Source organism: Gnatocerus cornutus, chromosome 6 (genome assembly GCF_029298725.1).
Source record: "Gnatocerus cornutus isolate USDA-ARS CGAHR chromosome 6, icGnaCorn1.1, whole genome shotgun sequence".
NCBI classification, from domain to species: domain Eukaryota; kingdom Metazoa; phylum Arthropoda; class Insecta; order Coleoptera; family Tenebrionidae; genus Gnatocerus; species Gnatocerus cornutus.
This window is the reverse complement of record NC_142238.1, coordinates 4994714-5015678: the sequence shown is the minus strand read 5'-3', so window position 1 is coordinate 5015678 and position 20965 is coordinate 4994714. Positions and strand designations below refer to the sequence as shown.

Below are 20965 nucleotides of genomic sequence, written 5' to 3'. Positions count from 1 at the left end.
TTTTCTGGAGATTAATTAAAGTTAACATACCGACATATCCACGTAATAGGTAACTTGAAGTATTAATAAAATAAAATAAATGCATGAACATTCTGTACTGGTTCAAATGAACGAACCATCTTGTCTGTTCGACATCGGTTCGGCGGACATTTCAACGCAGAACCAAGACAGAACGCACCGGACAGTTCAACACAGAACGCACAGAATAATTGAAATTAGACGCCCAGAATTGATGTTTAAATAACTTTTCCACCAGTAAAATAATGTCAGCAATCATCAATTTAAATCCAGTAAGATTTTATCTTAACGTATTAACTTAACTTAGTTTCAATGATTCTGTGCGTTCTGTGTGTCCGTTGCGTTCTGTCTTGGTTCTGAATTGAAATGTCCGCCGAACCGATTCTGTCTTGGTTCTGTGTTGAAATGTTCGCCGGACCGATGTCGGTCAGACAAGATGGTTCGTTCATTTGAACCAGAACAGAATGGTCATGAATCTATTTCATTTTATTTATACTTCAAGTTACCTATTACGTGGATATGTCTGGTACGTTAACTTTCACTAATTTCTAAATTCTAAAAATTCAAATTTTCAGGTAATAACTCTGACCAAATCTACAAAAATACAGACTTGTCGGGTATTTCGAAAGGGTAAATCCACTCACAGAGATAAGAAACGTACCTACCTGCATTCATTCACACCTGTTTTCATACAATGATTCTGTAAATTTCAATGCAGGAAATAAGTACGTTCATCAACATTTATCACCATCTTTATTAAAATTAATCCACATTTATATGTGTTATTTATCTTATTAACATTATGATAAAAAATTAGTGTTCAAATTAAAAGAATTGGAGTAATTAAAACTGTTTGGTTATCACCAAATGTAGCAGTCCGTGTGGTGGTTCGGCGTTTCAACCAGCTTGTCCGCCCGAATCGGAACAGAGGATTGTAAACCAAGGGTGCAATAGGATTTGCAAATTTTCTGACCGCAAAATATGGTGTAATAACTCAAATTCCATCGTAAATCAAATTCTGTTCTCTCTAGAACGGACCGTGGAAATGAGGCTTAAAGAATCGTTTTGTTGTCCGGATAATAATCACGACCTGGAAAACGTCCTCGGTACGTTCTTGCTGCTAATATTAATTTCGATCGCACTCTTCAAAAATAAGACGCATTTCGAGGCATTCTGCCGCCGAGTACTCCTGAACCGTTTTAGGATATTTGTTACCAACTAGGAAACCAGCAAGCGAGGGAAACCAAAAGAAACGCCGTTTCACACTCCACTTCGATTTTCACTGTGTCAGTTGTCCTCCAGGTGTGTCTCTTGTCATTCAACGCTCGTCAACCCTCTAGTCAATTTCTAAAGTACGCTGAGCCGTTTCTGCACACTAAGGGGTCGATTTCAAGTGTGACTTGCGTTACTGCAAATCCCATTTGCAACATAGCAACGCCAATCACATTGCTCATACCTTGGCAACGGTTGCAAATTTGCGTTAACACAGTGACTTGAAATCGACCCGTAAGTTCAATATGAGTTAGATTTATTGAAGCCTGTCATTCTAACGTCAGTGAAATTTATAGTGGACCAGATTGTTCATACAAAATTTAATGGAGAAAATTTAAACTGGTTTCTTAGCAACACGCCAGTGTATCCTACAGACCATCTCCACGCGGCCTTGTGATTGGTCAACTTTGTCATGTCTTCTCTTAGTTTCTGTTGGAGCTGGAACTTTTTTTTCAGCAATTTACACATTCACACCTTTTCCCGATATCCCCGGTTTTCGGCTAGGCATGAGTTCTGGGACAACCTGTATAATTAGAACTAGGGGAGAGGGGGGCATAGTGGGGAACTTAACAATCAATTAGTCATGCATTCCAAAATAATAGGAATTAACAAAAATTTGTTACTAAATATCATAGACTAATGTATTGCGAATGATTTTTGTTGCACTTTTTTTGATTACAATAAAAAACTTACGACATGTGAGCATTATTTTGAAAAATGGGATTTGCTCTGCTTTGCCCCGCATATAGGGGTAAAGTGGGGTACCCTATGGGACAATCAAATTTTTGAATAAGTGTGTACTTACTTAGAAAAAGTAACATTTTAAAATTACTTAGTCATCAACGCTTATTGCACATAAATGAGTAGTTTCATCATATTTAGCCACTACATTTGTATGACTAAATTTAAAAAAAACTTGCTCCTTAAGTTCGCAAATTTTTTAACGAAAACACTGAATTTCACATTTTGTTTTATAAAACACACATGGTCAACTGTCAACTGACAACCAATCAAAACATGCTATTTGAGTTTTTTCACGGCGTTTGATTTGAGCAGCAGCAGTGTTGCCCCGCTATGCCCCGGTACCCCACTATGCTCCCCTCTCCCCTACATTTATTATAATTAAAGAATCATTATGTGGAGACATTGGAATCACAACGAATTTGATCTTCAAGAAAATGGCGACAACATGGAATTTATCGAAATCGATGGGGTAGGATGAGAACTTTAATGGAGATGTTGAAGTAATTGGCGTTGAAGATGTTGAACCCGAAGTAGATATCGGGGCTACACCTCGTATGTCTCGTATGCATTTACCACCGGAAGCTAAAGACATAGTTTTAAATGTATACGAATATCTTAAAAATAAATGAAACAGAATAATTGGCTAATTGGCTATCTTGTTATAGTTTACGTGAGATAATAAGATTATTCCACAAGTTTACTGTGTCAATCAATCGAGTTATAAGATAATTATTATAATTTTATTTGTAAGTTTCATATAATTGCACTTCAAGTCGTATTTTGAGGAATTTCAAGACTGGCCAGCTGGGTAAAAATATTTATTACGGTTCATTTCAAGGCAGATAAGACCCAACCACTTGATGGTTATTATGTTTATGGTGGTTTGCGGTAAAGTGGCTGTAAACGATTTAAAAAGTCAAAGCCATAACCGCACTAGAGCGTTTGATGAATTGTAGACTCATACATTATTTACATTTTTTGTTTAATAATATCCCTAAATACCCTGTATACTATTATTTGCAGTTATCAGCTTATTTCTTTCAATAGTAGCTATTTTCATTTTTTATATTTTTTGAGTGTTTAAAAACCATAACAAAACATAAATTCGATACCTTGTGTAGTTTCCCTTCTATTAGACCAAGTCTTTAACGACTTTTATTTCTGTGTAAATAACAACCAACTGCATCCGTACTAAAACATACTTTCTGCATTACCTTTGATCCAAATCGAAATTTCACCCCTTCTTCAATCAGCAGCTGTACTATTAAAAAATAATTACAAGTTTTAAGACGTCTTAACACGGACAAGTAGTTGCATACATACACATTTAGAGCCTCATAAAGATCGAGTTCAAATTTAACAATCATTAGGAGGAAAAAGCGTTTTATTAATAGCGTTGCAGTTGAGTAAAGAATACCACCAGCATGTCTACGTCGATGCCATTTTTAACATAGTACACATTTCATCCATCACTATCAACAAGCTAAAAATAAGCATGTATATGCATTTATTTATCCAATATTTGCACATTCCTGAGGGGCTTATGACCGGTGTTTTCCCTGGTGAGGTAGGTCTCGGATTAATTGGCTTGAATTGTGATAAAAACGTTGCGTTGCGTGGTCGTGGCAACAGCATCTGTTGCAATCCAAGTTGCAAACAATAGTGAGACCCCACATTTTGTATCAGAATGCATAAATGTGTAGAAAAGTGAACCTGGAGAACGCGAAATGGGTGTATAATAATGCGCTTGATTTGATGGGGTGGGTTTTGTTTGCATGCTAACGGGAGCAGACGCGTGTCCGGCAGCTGGTTATTCAGACACAACATTTTGGAAGCAGTGACGGCGAGAAAGGGAGCATGAAACTGTAAATAAAAGTTGGAAACAATCCATCGTGAGCACTTTGAAGTCGCAGATCTGCAACTTAAAAGGAATAAAAATAGGTCGTCCAACCACAAAGCGGTTATTTTTTTCATCTTTGATAATTTAAAGGTGTTGAAGTTTCAGGCATCACGCCACCACTGGGTGGCATCTTCACCAACGCGTGTGTGAGAATGTAACGTGACCTAACTTCCTAACTTCCGTCAGCAACCACCAAATATTGGACTGTAATTAAAAGCGATCAAAAATTCGTTTTGTGACTGTTCAATAACATACAGATGTTCCATTAAGGTCTTAATACCAAAAGAACCGCCATCAAGTGTAATAGTAATAACAGTGCAGACAGACAATGTGATACTTTGATTAACGGACACCTTTGTTACGATACTTTGGTCTTAATATTGTCCGTTATGAACAGTTGCTCTTTATGCGTGCTGGATGCTCATGCAATTGTAATAATGCGAGTTCTTTGTTGGTTTAAATTTGGTTTATAATAGTGCACTGTACTATCATTGCAATTTCTTGTTTCTGGCCTCACTGTTATGTAATAGAAGAACGAGTATTATGTTCTAGGATCTATGGAGTATTTATATCATGGTTTTTCTTATTAGGTTTCTTTGGTGTTAAGGTCGCGAGTGTGGTGTGAGTCTATTTTTTTCAAAAAACAGCCTCCTGAGAAGTATGAAAAAATAAAAAAATTCGTAATAATCATGATTTCATTCATTTGAAGAATTTGAATATGAAAATAAAACATTTGAAGTATCAAAACAACATTAAAAATCAAAAGAAGAATGATGAAATTTCAGATTTTTTTGGTTAATTTTGGGTCAAGTTTTGTATTTTGTTCGGTTGGTAGTCTTTCTTAATTGGGTCATTTTGCTCGAATTAGCTTTCTTTTGCATTATTTATAAACATTTGTTACTACATATTTGAACATTTTTCAAATAACGGAACATTTCTCGAAGTTTGTTTTACATAAACAGGAAGGAACTGTTATTTTTCCAATGACAAAGCTCAAAACGAATGAATCTGATGAATATCTGTATACCGTAGACACATTAAGATATTCTAATTCTCATTTCCTTCAAGGAATTGTCTGTGAGCATAATCAACATTGAAAACCACTCACATCGGTATTATCTTTCAATCTACCGTTTTTATTATTATGACTTGAACCAAGCCAAGCTATAAAACCCTTAGGCGCAGTGTTAATAACAGTGGAGGAATTTTTTGAGACACATGTTAGGCGCGTGCCAAACTGCCGAGTGCAAGCTCCCATCAAAAGCCCCATATGTTTCTATTAATATTGGGTCCTTTTTCACGATTATTATAGTAATTTAAAGAAATAAGAAAATGTACTTTCTTAAGTTGTTGACGTAATAGCGTATTGGCCATTGTAACAAGAACAATCGCCTATTATTGTCAACCCATTGTAGTTTTATTGTTTTATTTTTTTCAATAGAAAACATGACTACTAAAACTATTTAAGTACTTAGCTTGTGTTCTTTTTCCGTTTTTTCTTATCACATGTGAGGGTATTTCTATGAGCGGAACCACAACTCACCCCATGCAGCTTCCGTTCCTCCACCTAGCACATCTGTTCGAATCCTCTTTATCAATCGTAACTTCATCCACTATTTACCTGAATCGTAGCTTTCACCTCACGTTATTACCGCGTGCATAACGACCATAATCGCATGGATGTATAGGGATGCATTTACATTTCACCCCTAAATTTCGCCCCCTGTATCCGAGGAATATCGAAGATATTGTTTTCATGTTTTCACTGCAGGGTCACCTGGACGTAATTTTCGACACTATTTTTCAATTTATGCGGACATCTGCAAGGGTTGTGATTACTTTTGTGGGTTGCTTGGGAAAAATACGAGAAAAGTGTGTAATTTCATATCTGGAGATTTGTTTGGATTGATTTACGACAGTCACGGAATGGGCTTTTGCAATTTCACCTAAATAAATTCCGAAAATAAAGCAATTTTGGTTTGCGGAAAACTGTTTATTTCCCAAACCTATTCCATTATTTTTAGTGTTTCGTGCGTACTTATAGAGGCTATTAAACGGGAAATACTTTATTTAATGTAATCCAAAACCTGCAGGAAGGTAAATTCTGTTTGTTTGCTCTGTGACCTGAATTTTAGATTTTGATTATCAATTTCTGCGAATTTCAAGGAGGGAAATGTTATTTTTTTTATACAAATACCCTTAAATTTATGAAAATTTAGTTTCGATATAATATAAGTACAGAATTTTAACGTCAATCGTCAATAATTCTGTTATTTGTTGCCCTAGCAAAATTCTAAACTTAGATTTGTATTCTACATCAAATTCTGCGTAAAATGAAGACAAACTGCATTAGATTTGCTCTACAAACGAACGAGATATTGACACCAATTTATTCTGGAAACCGTTGTCAAATCTGTTTGTATTTCACATCAATAGAAAGAGCAGCTTCGTATAAAATTCTTTCTATATCTATTATCATAATAATACTGAATAGGTGAATAGTCTATATAATTTTAAAAAATGTGTACTTGTGTTCTCGCAGTTGTGATTCATAAAAAAATCAAAATACAATCGTTGAACATGTTGAACGTAAAAAAGATCTTTTCATAATCAAAATCTGTTGCTTTTATCATTGTCGCTGTACTTAAATTTACTTCGAGATGTTCTGTCCTCTTATCAATAAAAAAACGAAATGGAAGCAGCTGAATAATTCACCTTGCCTCCAAGACGACTCTTCGATAATTTGAAGACACCTGTTAGCTCACTGATGGTTTCTTTAACCAACAGGTGTATGATATACTTTTATAACAGTTCTTACATCCACCACCGACCAACAAACATCCTTATTGTACGCGTTTACTAACATTTTTTTAGATAGAATTTTTTTATTTTTCGACAATAAAATGCTCCTAATTACAATTTCAATCAAAGTGAAGTTGTAATTACGAATTTAATATACCTGCATGTTTTTGATAAAAGTATTTGTGGTTCGTTTATCATTATCGCACATTAGACAGCTATTTCGTCCGTTTCTCCTAGATTAAAAAGGCGCTGACGGATTTCTTGTACATACATCACCTGCTTCTCGCCAATAATTTTCCGCAGCAGCTCGTTAAGTCAAAGATGCGGGTTGTCGAAAAAGCAGGTGCGTAATGCTCTCAAGATCGAAAATTTGCTTATAAACTTATTACCAAGACTGCTCGGAATAACTCTTCGGTTCTCATAAATTAAAACCGACATGTGCCAGCAAAGAAAATTGCCAACAAAAATGAGTGGACATTTTTTTGCGTCTTTGGATAGAAGACCACACCTGTCATCATAAAGTCTATTCATTATGCAAAGAAGGCAAAGTAAGTTTTATTGCGCTGTGAATTTTCAGGCTTTCCCACGTTACTGCCATAATCATAAAACCCTAAAAGACAGAATTGGGATTTTCTGAATTTTTCAAAGCTTGGATAGCATGTGCTTCGAACTTCCCATTCTACAGATGATAGAGAATAATCAGATAAATGCAACAGCTGGTTTTACAATTTCAAAGGTAGTTTCCAGAAGAGCCCACACGGTGGACAAATGTTTCAAGAAATAACAGTGGTCAATGACCAAAAATTCTAAAGGCGTGGACAGTTCATTTCTTTTATTTGCGGAATTACGTGTTGTCACACCTGATAGATTAATTAGCGATTTTTACCGGAAATGGTACATTACATTACATTAGTTGCATGATTGTTATAAGGTTGAACAATGGCGTGTTTTTAGTTTTTTTATTACCTCATAAAGGATTTTTTTTAATTTCACCAATAGACAATTTTGCTTGCATATGCCGCACGTCACCTGCTGCACCTTCAGGAGATGCTGAGTTAACCATGATGGCGGCAGGTGGACGCTTCTTGGAGAGCACTAAATAATTTATAAAAAACTCTCTTGGGTCGTCATGTAAAAACATTTTTGTGTTAAATTTTCGTGTTAAATTAATTGATTTCAATATAAGCGATTAAAAGAATTCGTTAATTAGGTTTTTGCAGTTGTGTGGAGCATCTACAGGTGGTTATGAAATTCATTCTTTGCACTGACCAGGATGTCAAAGAGCCGCTGAATTCTTTTCTTTGGCATGCGGATATAAATATACAAAGGGAAACATTACGAGTAAATTTGCTCTTGAAACGAATTTGTAAAAAAATACTGAAAATAAGTAGAACAAATTGTTCAAAACGATGAAAACTCGCATTCTGCCCACCTCTCCGCCATTATTTTGGTCATTTCGCATTCATTGGACATTGACACATCATGTAAATTGAATATGAGCGAAACGTCTGGCTGAAAGACGAGTTCATAACCTGTCGGACACCAACAGTTCTCCAGCCATGTGAAACTTAATTGTAATTATTGTTGTGGCAGCGTTTTTATATTTAACTGTTATTTTCCAAAAGCAACTTGGCTGTGACAACGCTTGCAAGACGGAACTTTTAGAAGACCTCAGGTCAGGACTCACGATAAATTCCCACCCTCGCCCACGACAGTTCTCGCAAAACAAGTTACGCCAGCTGAAATAAATTGATTATATTGCTTTGAGAATGTGCAGAATGTGAACTTATGGCTTTCAGGTGATTCTTCAACAATTGTCTGACTCGGGTCTTAAGAAATCTTAAGAAAAGGTAGGCACGCCACACGTGCATCGCACACTTCGCCCATTTAACCCAATGATACTGACGTAACCTTTTAGAATTCTCCACTGATCTTTCCAGTATTTACGTTATTATGTAAATATGTAATTATAATTTGAGGCGTACCTTCACTGTACACAGTATAAAATGTAAATACAAGTGTTTTGGCGCCAACAGGTCTGTCGGATCTAAATAAGAGCCACTTTTGAAAAGGAGTCATTCTTTCTACCTTCCATTCTTCGTTAAAAACCACAAGAAAACAACTATGCACTGATCGTCTTGGGTCAGGTATATACTTTTTGCGTAAGGTTAGGCAACGAACAGCTGATGCCAACAATGGGGGTGGGTGCCCCTTATTTTCGAACATATGACTGGATTCGTGGGAACTTGAAATCTCTGTTTGAGGAGAAAACAAGACGTGTTACTACATCCACGTAGCTCACAATCTTATGCAAATAATAAGTTATTGGCAATATATTTTAACGACATTTGAGTATTTATTTATTGTATTTTAGAGACGACGTTCTTTATTGACTTTGGAGATATATGGCACAATCAACACAGCAACAAGTCTAAGAGTAATATTGCAGTCACATGTTTTATAGACATTGAATTTCTGAGAAAAATTAACTAAACTCGCAAATTAAGTTAAGAAGAGTAAATTGCTGTTATCCTCTTCAAACCTCACGTTTAATCGACCAACCTTGAACTGGAATTTTAGATCAGCGGATATAAATAAATCATGAATAAATATTCAAAATTTTACGAAGTTAGAGCAAATACCACTGAAGCAGTGCTAAAAGAATTAAGTAGTATATGCACGTATAGTAAACACATGACGTTTGAGATCTTGTCTAAATATAAAGTTCTCACGATGTTTCCAAATTTTTGTATAATATCTTTAACTGTGAGCAGTTTTGCATGGAAAGTAGGAACAAATGCATAAAAACATTTAAATGAATGCATCCAACGAGTCATTGTACTGCTGCGAAAGCGTAACACTCAATTTTTTATCAAAGTTTGTCAAAAACATCTCCCACTCGCTCAAGGTAAATTTATTCAAATACGGCGTTACACCCATTACTTAAATTGAAAGTAATGAACGGAAGTCGGCGAATGACTCGAATAATGGATAAAGGGTCTTGTCAATTATCTTTAGTTTAAAAACCTTCAAAATTAATTTAAAAGGTAGCAGCTACTTCTTGGTGTTGATAACCCCTTTAATTGTCCGCTTAGAGCAATAAGAGGTAATTTAACGACCGGAAACGCTCGTCAGGGCAATGAGACAGGGTGACTTTTCTATGTGGGTGGTGATTTGTTTTTAAGTGGGTCTTTAATTAGACTGGACAAAGAACTTGGTGAAAGATTGCTCTCTTCCGATATATTGGAAAAATACGAAAGGAAATTTACCGGATACACACCTCTTTGCTTATTGAAATTACAAATTTATGTGTGATCGAGTTTTTGTTGGGAAATAAATGTCAGTTTAATTAAACATACAATGCCTTTTCCACATGATTTTATACAGTGCAATTAATCAAGCAGAGCCATTTTGTCTTAATAAGCGGATATTCTTATTATGGGCATTGCTTTCCTACTACTAGATATTGCTGTATTAATAAAGAAATTACTAGTCTTCCCTTTAATGACACTTGTCGCTATAACACGTAATTATAATTCCATTTAGAGTTGCTATATCCGCAGCAAATGGACAGATATATCCTATATTAAGATACGTTAATTCCCGGTATTAAGAATTGATCGTAATTTTGTAATTATCCATAAGAGGAAAGCACAAATTCCCACTGTTCGAAATTTAAATTAAGAGTCTCTAATAAAAAGAGGAACGCACAATTCTGTTTGGTTCGCGAACTATAATTAAAAATTATTCAGGAAATGTATATTGGAACGTACCGGATGTTCAACACGGTTGCGTTAGTTTCTATTTTTTCGTTCTAATTGTAAAATCCTACGTATAATCATCGGATTTTAAATGTATTACCTAGCTAAAACTAAAATTTTGGACGATATATTTTTTTTCCTTTTTTCAATTTGCAATGTTTTTTCTTTCAATTTCTTCAATAAATCTTTAGAGCTATTGGACGTTTGAGATATTAGCAGATTCCGCTGTTGAATTTTTAGGTACATTCGATTTTCCTTTTTAACATTTATGTCTATTTCTTCAGTTTTTTTTATTTGGGATTTAAATCCTTTTAATATTTTTCTAACTGCTCTTGTTCTTTTTTTGTTTTTTTCTTTCTTTTCATATTTTATCTTATCTTTTAATTTTTAGATTATGAGATTCCTTAGAACCAAAAATGTTATTTTGCAGACTGCTTAACATCTTGAATCTTAGATTTCCCTTATTAGATTCAATTCTTTAAATTCCAACATTTCGGCACACAATTCTCACAGCTGTTGCATTCTTAGATTTATCTAATTTGGTCAGTCAAAAAAAATGTAATATCAAAATGTCCGACTTTCAAAATAAGTAGGTAAGTTCAAGCCTCCACCAATTCGTCAAAAATCAAAACGACTCTGGTTCTTTGGGGTGTCGTTCTAGAAACCCACCCCTTTAAAGAGTCATGTAATTTTTGAGGAAGTTTCAGTTAAAGTTGCTTTTTAATTAATATTGAAAAATGGATGTCCTTTGGTGTCCTCCCCAGCCCAGCGGCAATTTTCACATACAACAGGTAAAACGAAGAATAGGTAAACACAGGTAAAGCAAGATAGGGTGTCACATCTGTCCGCGCCGGCTGCAAAGGCATCAGGCGTGTGGCAAGTATTTCATTGGTTGGCGGCTCGTGGCCGCAGCTGTTTTGCCCCCACTGCTCCCAAATTCATCCACATTTGAAGCAGTAAACTCTGAAAATTCTTTCAGTCCTTCTGCAACATCAGAAGGAGTGGTGTCATCGTTTCGTTTATCCGCGTTTCTTATTTCTTATAGTTTAACGTCTTTAATATCAATTCGGTTTAGTGTTAGTGTAATGGAACTTGCAAAAAAGTGTTAGTGAATAGAAACTCTACGTGACCGTGTAAATATCTTGATGGGGATATCTGAAAATAAAACCTGCAATTGCAAAGCCGATAAGGTCAAAGGCGACGATATCTTTTCACCTTTGAAAGGAAAAATGAAGGTTCTCAAGAAGATCAAGCGCCGCATGGGATTAGGTTTGTGTTTCTCATATAAATCTTGCGCAATTTTTTCTGCATAACTGTTTACAAATGGACAAACTACTTTTTAACGCGGAACACAATACTCACGGGAAACGGAAGTCTGTTATTCCGCCCCCTTATCTTTACGACGGATAATAACCGCCGTATTGTACGCCATAGAGTTTTCAAGCACGAACCAAAACTCTAGCCCAAATCTTGATCCGGACAAAGAAATCGATTTGTTTAAATTCAACTTTGCAAGGTCGATGAATTGAGGATTCTTCCACAATTATACTTTCCGCTATGTTTCACAATATTGTGTACAGTCATTGTTTGCTACCCGAACTAATACCTACGTTTCAAAATGATCATTAAAATGAAGAATTTTTCCATGCTAATTATGGAACCACAACAGCATGAAATCAGTTTTGGAATTATCACAGATCGAGATAAGCGTAGAAAGTGAGGAGCCCACGAAAAAGTCTCCTTTAATTTTTTCAAGTCTAAAGAACTCTCCCAGATAACACCGACTTGAACTTCGCCTCAAGAAACCGTAAATTATCCGATGCATCTAATGCTCGTGACTTTTAACACGTGAAAAACTCTTTTAAATGTGTGCTTACAATGTTAATTTCAACATGATAAATGAAGCTAATTCGAATTTGATTGGTCGGCGATCTTCTCAGGTAACCTTTTGTTCGTTGATTTAGTGGGAACCGCCAGAAAAAGCGAACCGTTTTAACATTTCTCATCGCAACTCTAATAAAATTAATGAAACCGAGTAGAATGCGTGTTACACAAATCCCGCACACAGGTGATCGCGTTCAATAATTGATACCTTCTTAACTGTCTGGTTTATAAGAGTTAATATCGCTTGCGTTCCTCGACGTTACCTAAATGTTAACTACACGAACACGACTCTTCGGTTCCCACGGTACAGTAGCTCTCAAGACTTTCTATATCGTCGGTTATTGAGGTATCTTCAACGCTTGTTTTCCGTGTTTGCTTTGTCTGATGCAGTGCTTCATCTTCGGGGAGACAGAGAGAGGAGTCGAGCACTCATCTTGCCATTACTTGGAACAATATTGGTTTTACTTGTTTATGGTTGTTAATTTTGTCAGTTAATCATTTGAAAGACTAACAAAGACTTAATTTGGGATTATTTCGGAGAATAGCACCTCCTTATCCGGTGCCTTCAACGGAATGTGAAGACGATACTGGCTGATTTACCTTTGAACTATTGACCCACATAAAAAGAAGAATTTCTTCGTCTAGTACTCATACCCTTGCGTTTTATTTGTAATAACCGTTACAAATCCACCCTCCTTTCGTTTCCGATTCACCGGTTTCATGCCCCGACAATGTTTATTTAAAAAAATCGTTGCCATTTTATTTTCGTGCCTCAATGAATCATTCCCTAGTGAACACAAATATTTTCGGAATTTTCGCGAGGTTTATTTTAGTGTCAATCTGGTCGATTGAGATGTTGACGTTGAATTAATTCCAGTAATCCGACCGGAAGTCAGAAATTTCGTTGGAACCCCGTAAAACACGTGTCGCACTAATAAATACATATGCCACATGTAGGAGACACGTGACTGTTGTCATATCATGGTTTAAACCAATTTGTCTTGGGCTAAGAATCCGATTTTTGTTTTCAGGTGAGACTTGGCAGGTGTACAAGTATTGATCTATTTCTGGTCCAAATATAAATTTCGTAGCACTTAATATTGATCATCCACAGCGAATTTACATCAAAGAAACATAACATATTTTCACTTTACTACGCGGGTAAAAGTAAATTCTGGTGGCCTTTACGTAATGGAGGATCCTGTTTGCTGCGTGTTTCTTCATTTTGATCGAACAATGTTTCCTGAATTTGAGAAACAATTTCTTAGTGGCTAAATTGAGGTCGACAACCTCAACATTGCAACGATTTTACACTCTAATAAAATAGAAACGTAGCATAAAACAACGATTTTAATGTAACCACAAAAGTTGAATCATCGTTTTTAAAATTGTGCACATTGTCGAGTGCAATGACTCGTTAATGCAGCGATTTGATCGTCTGTATAAATATTTAATCCGTTTTCTATTATCTATGAGATTAACTCTGTATGTGGTCTAGTCACTAGACTGTAATAAATAGTAACGAATAAATGCTAGACATTTCCTTGGGGTTCTGTGGGATGGGGACGCCTAGACAAACTCCGTGGGGGCCATATGTGAGGCGTCTCACGGGATTGTGCTCCAACAGCTGGCATTCCCTCAGGCCTAAGAAGGCCGCTCTATTTCTATGACATTTTCGATGAAATTTAAGCAATCGATTGTTACGTAAAGCAAAAGATAATATTCACTCATTGGACAAACTAAATATTTAGGAAATGAGGACATAAATCACAGTTTCACTGTTAGCACGCAATAAAACTATTTCTTGTCTCGTTGCTCATTCAAAATTAATGAAAATGTTGAGGCATTCCTTGAATAATGACCTTCCATTCTGGTCAAATTTTCTCAAGCTCTGGACAGCCTTCAGTTCAGAGCCTGAGAACATGCAGACCTCCGCGTCATGACTCAGTAGTCGCTGATTTGTAACAAGAAATGCCCATAATGGTACTAATTGTGTATTTAACTTGATGAGGTGTGCTAGTTGTTTCTATCTGGCTGAGCTTCCTGCCTCTCATATCCTCCGGTTCTTCGGGCCGCTGAAGTCGCCGAGACCTCGCACGCACTCTCAAATCACTGCGCCTTGTCATTACCACGATTGGCTGCTCATCCCTAACTCGCACACACCGTAAACTCTCATTTGGATATCTACTTCACATCTCTTTGAGTCCGGCCCTGCGCGTTCAAAATTCCTGAGATTGTCGAGACCGAGAAAAAACTGCAGCGATCTTTCACACGACCACAATGGTGATGACTGCGGATCCCGTTTCGGAAAACTGTAAAGCGAGAAACCATTTTTTGCAGAGATTTCAGTGATTTTTACGGGGTGCTACCGGATGAACTTCCGATGCCCTCAGGTATTTTTTAACCGTCACGGTGTTGGGTCGACGGAAATTTTACTCCGTCCTTCGGATGTCGTTCATTCAAGACTTCCATTCATTCTTTTTGGTTAGCTACTGTGACGTATGCTTGTTTTTCAGTAGTCTTTCAACCAGAAATATCAGTCACTTGTTGAAAATGTGCTGCTCCGGCAAGTTCTTTGTAAAAACACGATCCGAGTGTCAATTACCGATTGATAATGAGACGCTTGTCACGTTTAAGCTTACTTTTCGGAAATAGGTGAGAGTCTGAGTTCCCATAGCGGATATTAAAATGCAGATATCTCGACGGAAATTGGATACCTATATCAAACGAGTCATTTTATCGGTTTACATAATTAAATTTAATCGTGAGAACGTTGCTCGAACGTCAATTAATAAATAAAACCGATGCTTTGACTCGAAGCTCCGGTATTGTAGTTAACACTAAAAGCATGTATAAATTATTTATGAAAAACGAAGGCCGTTTGATATTGAAAATATCTCCAGATGCACGAGTTCATCGGTGCATTGTTCCACATCTCTATGAATGAAGTAAAATAAACAGCAATGCATATTATTTCACGCGCTACTATGTGGTCTAGAATCTGCAGAAAATCCTGACGGCGCCTCATATAACGTTATCTGAGTGCGTTTCAAACAATTTCCTTCTTCGCACGCATCCAAGAGCGGAGAGAGCGCTTCGTCTCTCTCCGCGCTGGTCCAGGTATCTAGCGTGGGAACTTCTCATCACAAAGAAATGTGAAGATTTATCAATTTAACCAGTGCGCGAGAAGATTTCTTGCGGTGGTAACGCCGCGATCTTTACTCACTGCACGTTCTTAACATTACTGTGACTTCGCTCTAATTAAAGCGTCGTTAATAACTTTACGAAAATTTCTGTATGGTGATAAGGGGGCGACTGAGAGGGTTTTCCATTATATCCCGTCAGACTTAAGCCCATAGGGGACTATTTTTGTATCGTCGCTTGGAATTGCGAACACTTGACTGAAACCCTCTCATAATAGCATTACTCACGCAAATATATAAACATACACCCTCATATTCATTGCGTCATGTGTCCAATCCTCTTTTTGTGTAGAGCATCAAGGGAATTGTTGGATTGAGATGTCTGGATGTTCAAGGGTAGAGAATTCATTAACTGAGGGCATTTCACTGGAAAAATGCAACTGAAAATGGAAGTAACAAAAGTAATTCGATACGGACTTTCAACCCCCCGGATCTATGCTCTTGCGCACGTGTCTTATGTAAACGCTTCCGGTTCGCAACCGGATATAAGGTGAAGATTTTCCTAGACTTATATCCAAAGTGATGGCATTGTTGCGTTCACACAATACACTAATTTACATAACGTTAACACTCAATATTTGAAAAAACTCGGTCTTCACTTGTATTTTTCTTTCTTCGTCGGAAGTTGACAAACCGGAAGCCTCAGGCGCACCCTTACTTTAAGGACAGATGTGTTCCTCCCCTTAGAGCGCCATATTGCAGATATACCTTTAACACCTGGATGAGCTTGCGGTCGAGTACTTAACAATTCTCTATTTCTGGCGAATTTATGGTGACTCTTCCCAGATGTTTTGCACATGTTGTGTCTGTTGCTAAATAAGGATTTCTTTTGTTGCAGCCTCAAGGTCCGGATCAAACGGCGGCGGAACTAATAATTTACCCCCGTTGCTGTTCCACAACGTCCATGGCGAGAATATCAGGATTTCCAGGGATGGGACCATCGCCAGGCGCGTTGAGAGCTTTTGCAAGGGAATCGCCTTCAGCTCCAGGCCCGTCAAAGTCAACGAGAAGGTAAGTTTTATATGACAATAATTCGACATTTTTCTAATAACGCGTCTTTTTTATTTTTACAGATCTGCATTAAATTTTTGGAGATTTCGAACAACTGGAGCGGTGTGATTCGCTTCGGCTTCACCTTCAATGACCCCAGCAGTCTCCGCTACGGTCTCCCTAAATATGCGTGTCCAGACTTGACCAACAAGCCCGGCTATTGGGCGAAAGCTCTCCCCGAACGCTATTGTAGTCAGAACACCGTTTTGTTCTATTATGTTACTTCCACCGGTGATGTTCACTTCGGGATCAACGGGGAAGAAAAAGGCGTCTTTTTCAGTGGCGTCGAAACGAGAGGGCCTCTATGGGCTCTAATTGACGTTTATGGCAATTCCACGGCCATCGAATTCGTTGATATTCGCCACCAGTTGAATAATTCTCGTAGAAATATCGCGGCGAATAGTTGTGAGAATCCTGAAGATGTTGATAGAATTATATATCGCATGGAACAAGTACATATCCAACAGAGAGACAATGAGGAAATGTCGTTACCGCTCTTAAGATACCAACCTCCTCAGCTCAACTTTGCTCCAATGATGCTACATAGAACGAGGGGCAGGAATATCAGATTTGGGAACACGAGGAATAATGCCTACAGAACCGACACTGAATTCTGCCAAGGCTATGTCTTCACCGCCAGGCCTCTACAGCTAGGAGAAAGAATTGTGGTGCAAATTCTCGCGACGGAGCCAATGTTCCAAGGCTGCTTAGGTTTAGGTTTGACTTCTTGCGACCCTGGTACGTTGCAAACGGGCGATCTTCCTGATGATTCGAATTTTCTATTGGACCGACCAGAATACTGGGTTTTGAGTAGAGACTTCGCGCGTCATCTCAATAAAGGCGACGAAATCAGCTTCTGTATCTCTGCAAGTGGTGAAGTGCAAATCAGTAGAAACGGAGACAACCCTCTGGTAGTCATTCACGTTGACCAAACTCTACGATTGTGGGCGTTCTTTGATATCTACGGCTCAACACAACGGATAAGAGTGATGAGTTGTCCGTCTCCTGTTTCACCGATGCGGAGCTTCGAGCGAAGAATTATCTCTCCCTCGGCGACGGAATCAATGAATAGTATCAACAGTCAGTCGGAGATTAGAAGAAATTCTGTGTTGCAATCAAACTCGAGATTGTGCTGTGTGGCACCGGCGGATATCCAAGTACAACCAGCAACGAATGGGGGCGCGGTCTTGTCGGTGATTCTACCACCAGCTCATGCTAACTTTCTTAACCAACAAACGCAGACTGTTCACCAGAATGGACATGGACCGCACCCTAGTCAACACAGCGTTAGTTTCGTGGGACAAGCCGTCCCGATGACGTCTGTCACCAACGCCGTGGTGGCCCCCGTGCCTGTGACGCCGACTCTCCCTCCAACGGGGACGATGATTTCCACCTGCAGCAGTACTTACGTAGAGGTAAGAACGAAAAAGAACAATAAAAGGGGTCAGTTGCTTATAATTCGTTTTGTTTCAGCCCATCTCGGACTCTAGCGCATATTCCACTCCCCTCGGTTGGGCCGAACAAAATGGGGCCACCGTAGGCACCGGCACCGAGTGTACGATATGTTACGAGAACTCGATTGATGCCGTCCTTTACATGTGCGGACACATGTGCATGTGCTACGAATGTGCGTTACAACAGTGGCGAGGCAAAGGAGGCGGGCACTGTCCTTTGTGCAGGGCCGTAATTAGAGACGTGATTCGTACCTACAAGTCTTAAATCCTGCAATCGTCTGGTTTTAGTTTAGGGTTTTTGTTTCACTACTTGTGTAGTTTGTTGAAAGTTACTAAATGAAACCTAAGTTATTATAAGTGCTTCCATGTAAACCAACTGCCTAAAACCAGATTGTGTGGGGTAGTAATGAAAAAAGACTGAATCTCGTTGGTGGAATACTATTTAATATTCGTCCTGTCCATTTGTTGATGTGTTTATGACGTTTAGTTGTTTTATTATTACTATAATGGCTACTTTAGTTTGTCATAAGACCAAAGAAAGCAGTAAATTAGTCACAACTGCTGGAAGTAGGTTCGCTCTCGATGTGGACATAGTCAGCTGCCAACGCAGTTTAAACGTATTTATTTATTTTAACACAAAATTATTGTAGAATCTCCTGAAGTTTTAAAGGTTTTCATTTTTTGCTTCACCGAGCTTATTGTATTCTTTTAAGTAAAACATTTCAACAAGTGATAAACATTCCTGTGAACGAACTTGAAAAATACTTCACTGGCCAGTCCCTACGTTTATTCAGGCATTCTTAAGAGACTCCATTCAGAACTGTTAATCCTCATTATTTGCGTATGTGTTTGACATGGATTAACAGTTTTCTAAAATGGATCGGAACTTTTGTATGATAGTATTTCTAGTCATAAGAATGTACTGAGTTAGTTCAACATGTTAGTTCAATGATTATATTATTCTTGAATAAAATGTTATCTATTACTAATTTTCATCGTGGTTTTATTCATCGATCTACATCACCAAAAACAACATCCAGAGAAGCTGAAAAACGGTTAAAACAACACTTTGTTGTTACAAACTTACCAAGAAGAGCAACACAGTCTGCGAGGTATAAATTCTTTCCCATGTAATCAATTGCTGATAAATGGTTGTACCCGGGGGTTCTAAGTTTACATCGATACGGTTTAGAACTGCCATCAGAGACTAAATAAACGCCGAACTCCCCTGAAATTGCAAAAATACATCAAATGCATAATAATATTAAAAAATTTCCAGCAATACGTCTGGCAGGTCTGTTACAATGACCACTTTGTTCAATATTTCCCAACCCGTGTCAACAATTGATAACCAAGATAAGAGATTAACGAACTTTATAAATCTTCTGAACAGTGTGAACGTTCAGAATCATCGTAAATTCGTCAATAATTGTATCGAAATAAAAGAATCTAAATTTCCCTTACCTTTAGGATGCTCTATGGCAGTGTAAGTAGACCCTGGAGGCACCTGGTACCCTTGACTAAACACTTTGAAATGATGAATGACCGCTTCCATAGAAGTCTAAATACAAAAATAGTTATTGAATCGATACAACTTCAGACTAAACCTTCATCTCCGCTCTTTTCGGGGGACTAATTTTATAATCATCAATTTTAATTTCTCCAGTCGGCATTTTATTAATCACTTGGTCTATTATCCTGAGCGATTGTCTTATTTCTGCTGCTCTTACACGGAACCTAAATCAAATTGTAATGCATTTCAGACGATAGTCTCATTTTCTGACCTATCATAGATATCTCCACCTGTACCGTAACAAATATCAAAGTCTAATTCGTCGTAAATTTCGTATGGTTGTGTTTTGCGCAAATCCCATTTTACCCCACAACTTCGAAGCATCACGCCGCTACGAATTAGTTTTACCAAACTGCACATTTTATTACGACTGTTTTACGAAAATCCCCTATTGATGGCTTCTTCTGCGGTAATCACGCCAATGCCTTTAGTTCTAGCAATGAAGATCCTGTTGTTAGATATCAGGTCGTCAATTTCATCGAGTCTCTCTCCAAGTTTAGAGGTGAGATTGTAGGTATCGTCAAGAAGACCAATCGGTAAATCCTAATAAAAATGTGTGTTGTAACACTGTAATACTGTAAGTAATTACCTGATTGACTCCTCCAATTCGGTAATAATTAGCATGCAATCTCGAACCACAAACTCGTTCAATCAATTCGAATATTTTCTCCCTTTCTTCAAATAACCAAAAAAGAGGAGTAATTGCGCCTACATCCAAACTCAAGAACGAAATGAGCGCCATATGGTTCATCAAACGTGTTAACTCATCAAACAACACTCTTATAAACTTCGCTCTTCTTGGGATATCAATATTCAGTAACTTTTCAACAGCTAAACAAAACCCATGTTCATTACATAACGGCGATATATAATCCAGTCGATCCAAATAAGGAAGAGCTTGATTATAAGTCTTGTATTCCATCAATTTTTCCGTGCCACGGTGGAGAAGTCCAATATGCGGAGTAATGTGACGCACAATCTGAGTTTTTTTATTAAAAAAATGAAACAGGTTTTATCTCTTACTTCTCCATCTAGTTCTGTTATCATACGGAAACAACCATGAGCCGCAGGGTGTGCAGGACCAAAGTTTAAGATCAAATTTGTTACTTTCCGTTCAGGAGGAAGCATTTTGCCGCTATACGGCGGCAATTTAAAATTTTTAGTGAAGTCGGTGGCAAACATTACAGGACCTCCAAATTGCTTCATCCATTCTGCGTCTGGATACCAGTTATGCTTGTTCTGACGAAAAGTTCTGAAAATTGTTCGTGGCAGGAAAAGCATCTTCGACAGAGAAATGACAAGGC

General features: G+C 37.7%; 2 protein-coding genes across 3 annotated transcripts in view; one reads left to right on the top strand and one right to left on the bottom strand.

The window, feature by feature from the left end:
• Nucleotides 1-19081, top strand: part of neur (E3 ubiquitin-protein ligase neur) — a 27541-nt gene extending 8460 nt beyond the window's left edge. The window contains exons 1-4 of one of the 2 annotated variants that reach the window (XM_088039384.1): nucleotides 11443-11766; nucleotides 16423-16595; nucleotides 16658-18049; nucleotides 18108-19081. In XM_088039384.1, the coding sequence (XP_087895510.1) occupies nucleotides 11643-11766; nucleotides 16423-16595; nucleotides 16658-18049; nucleotides 18108-18353 (1935 nt within the window). In that variant the 5' untranslated portion in view covers nucleotides 11443-11642 and the 3' untranslated portion in view covers nucleotides 18354-19081. Of the gene's footprint in view, nucleotides 1-11442; nucleotides 11767-16422; nucleotides 16596-16657; nucleotides 18050-18107 lie in introns of those variants that run through there. The other variant, XM_088039385.1, reaches the window with a different exon arrangement.
• LOC148172312 (NADH-ubiquinone oxidoreductase 49 kDa subunit-like) lies at nucleotides 19075-20965 on the bottom strand. The gene is made up of 8 exons (XM_088039386.1): nucleotides 20685-20965; nucleotides 20251-20640; nucleotides 20041-20204; nucleotides 19873-19992; nucleotides 19696-19825; nucleotides 19553-19649; nucleotides 19176-19316; nucleotides 19075-19133 (listed from the first exon to the last, which is right to left on the bottom strand). The coding sequence occupies exons 1-8, from the start codon at nucleotides 20940-20942 to the stop codon at nucleotides 19096-19098; spliced, it is 1338 nt and encodes a 445-aa protein (XP_087895512.1). The 5' UTR covers nucleotides 20943-20965; the 3' UTR covers nucleotides 19075-19095.

Excerpts from the sequence above, each read along its gene's own strand:
- LOC148172312 (XM_088039386.1), bottom strand. The coding sequence starts at position 20,942 with ATGCTTTTCCTGCCACGAACAATTTTCAGAACTTTTCGTCAGAACAAG. Across the intron at positions 20,205-20,250 it reads GAATTGGAGGAGTCAATCAG|GATTTACCGATTGGTCTTCT; the intron begins GTAATTACTTAC and ends CATTTTTATTAG. Across the intron at positions 19,826-19,872 it reads GGTGGAGATATCTATGATAG|GTTCCGTGTAAGAGCAGCAG; the intron begins GTCAGAAAATGA and ends AATTTGATTTAG.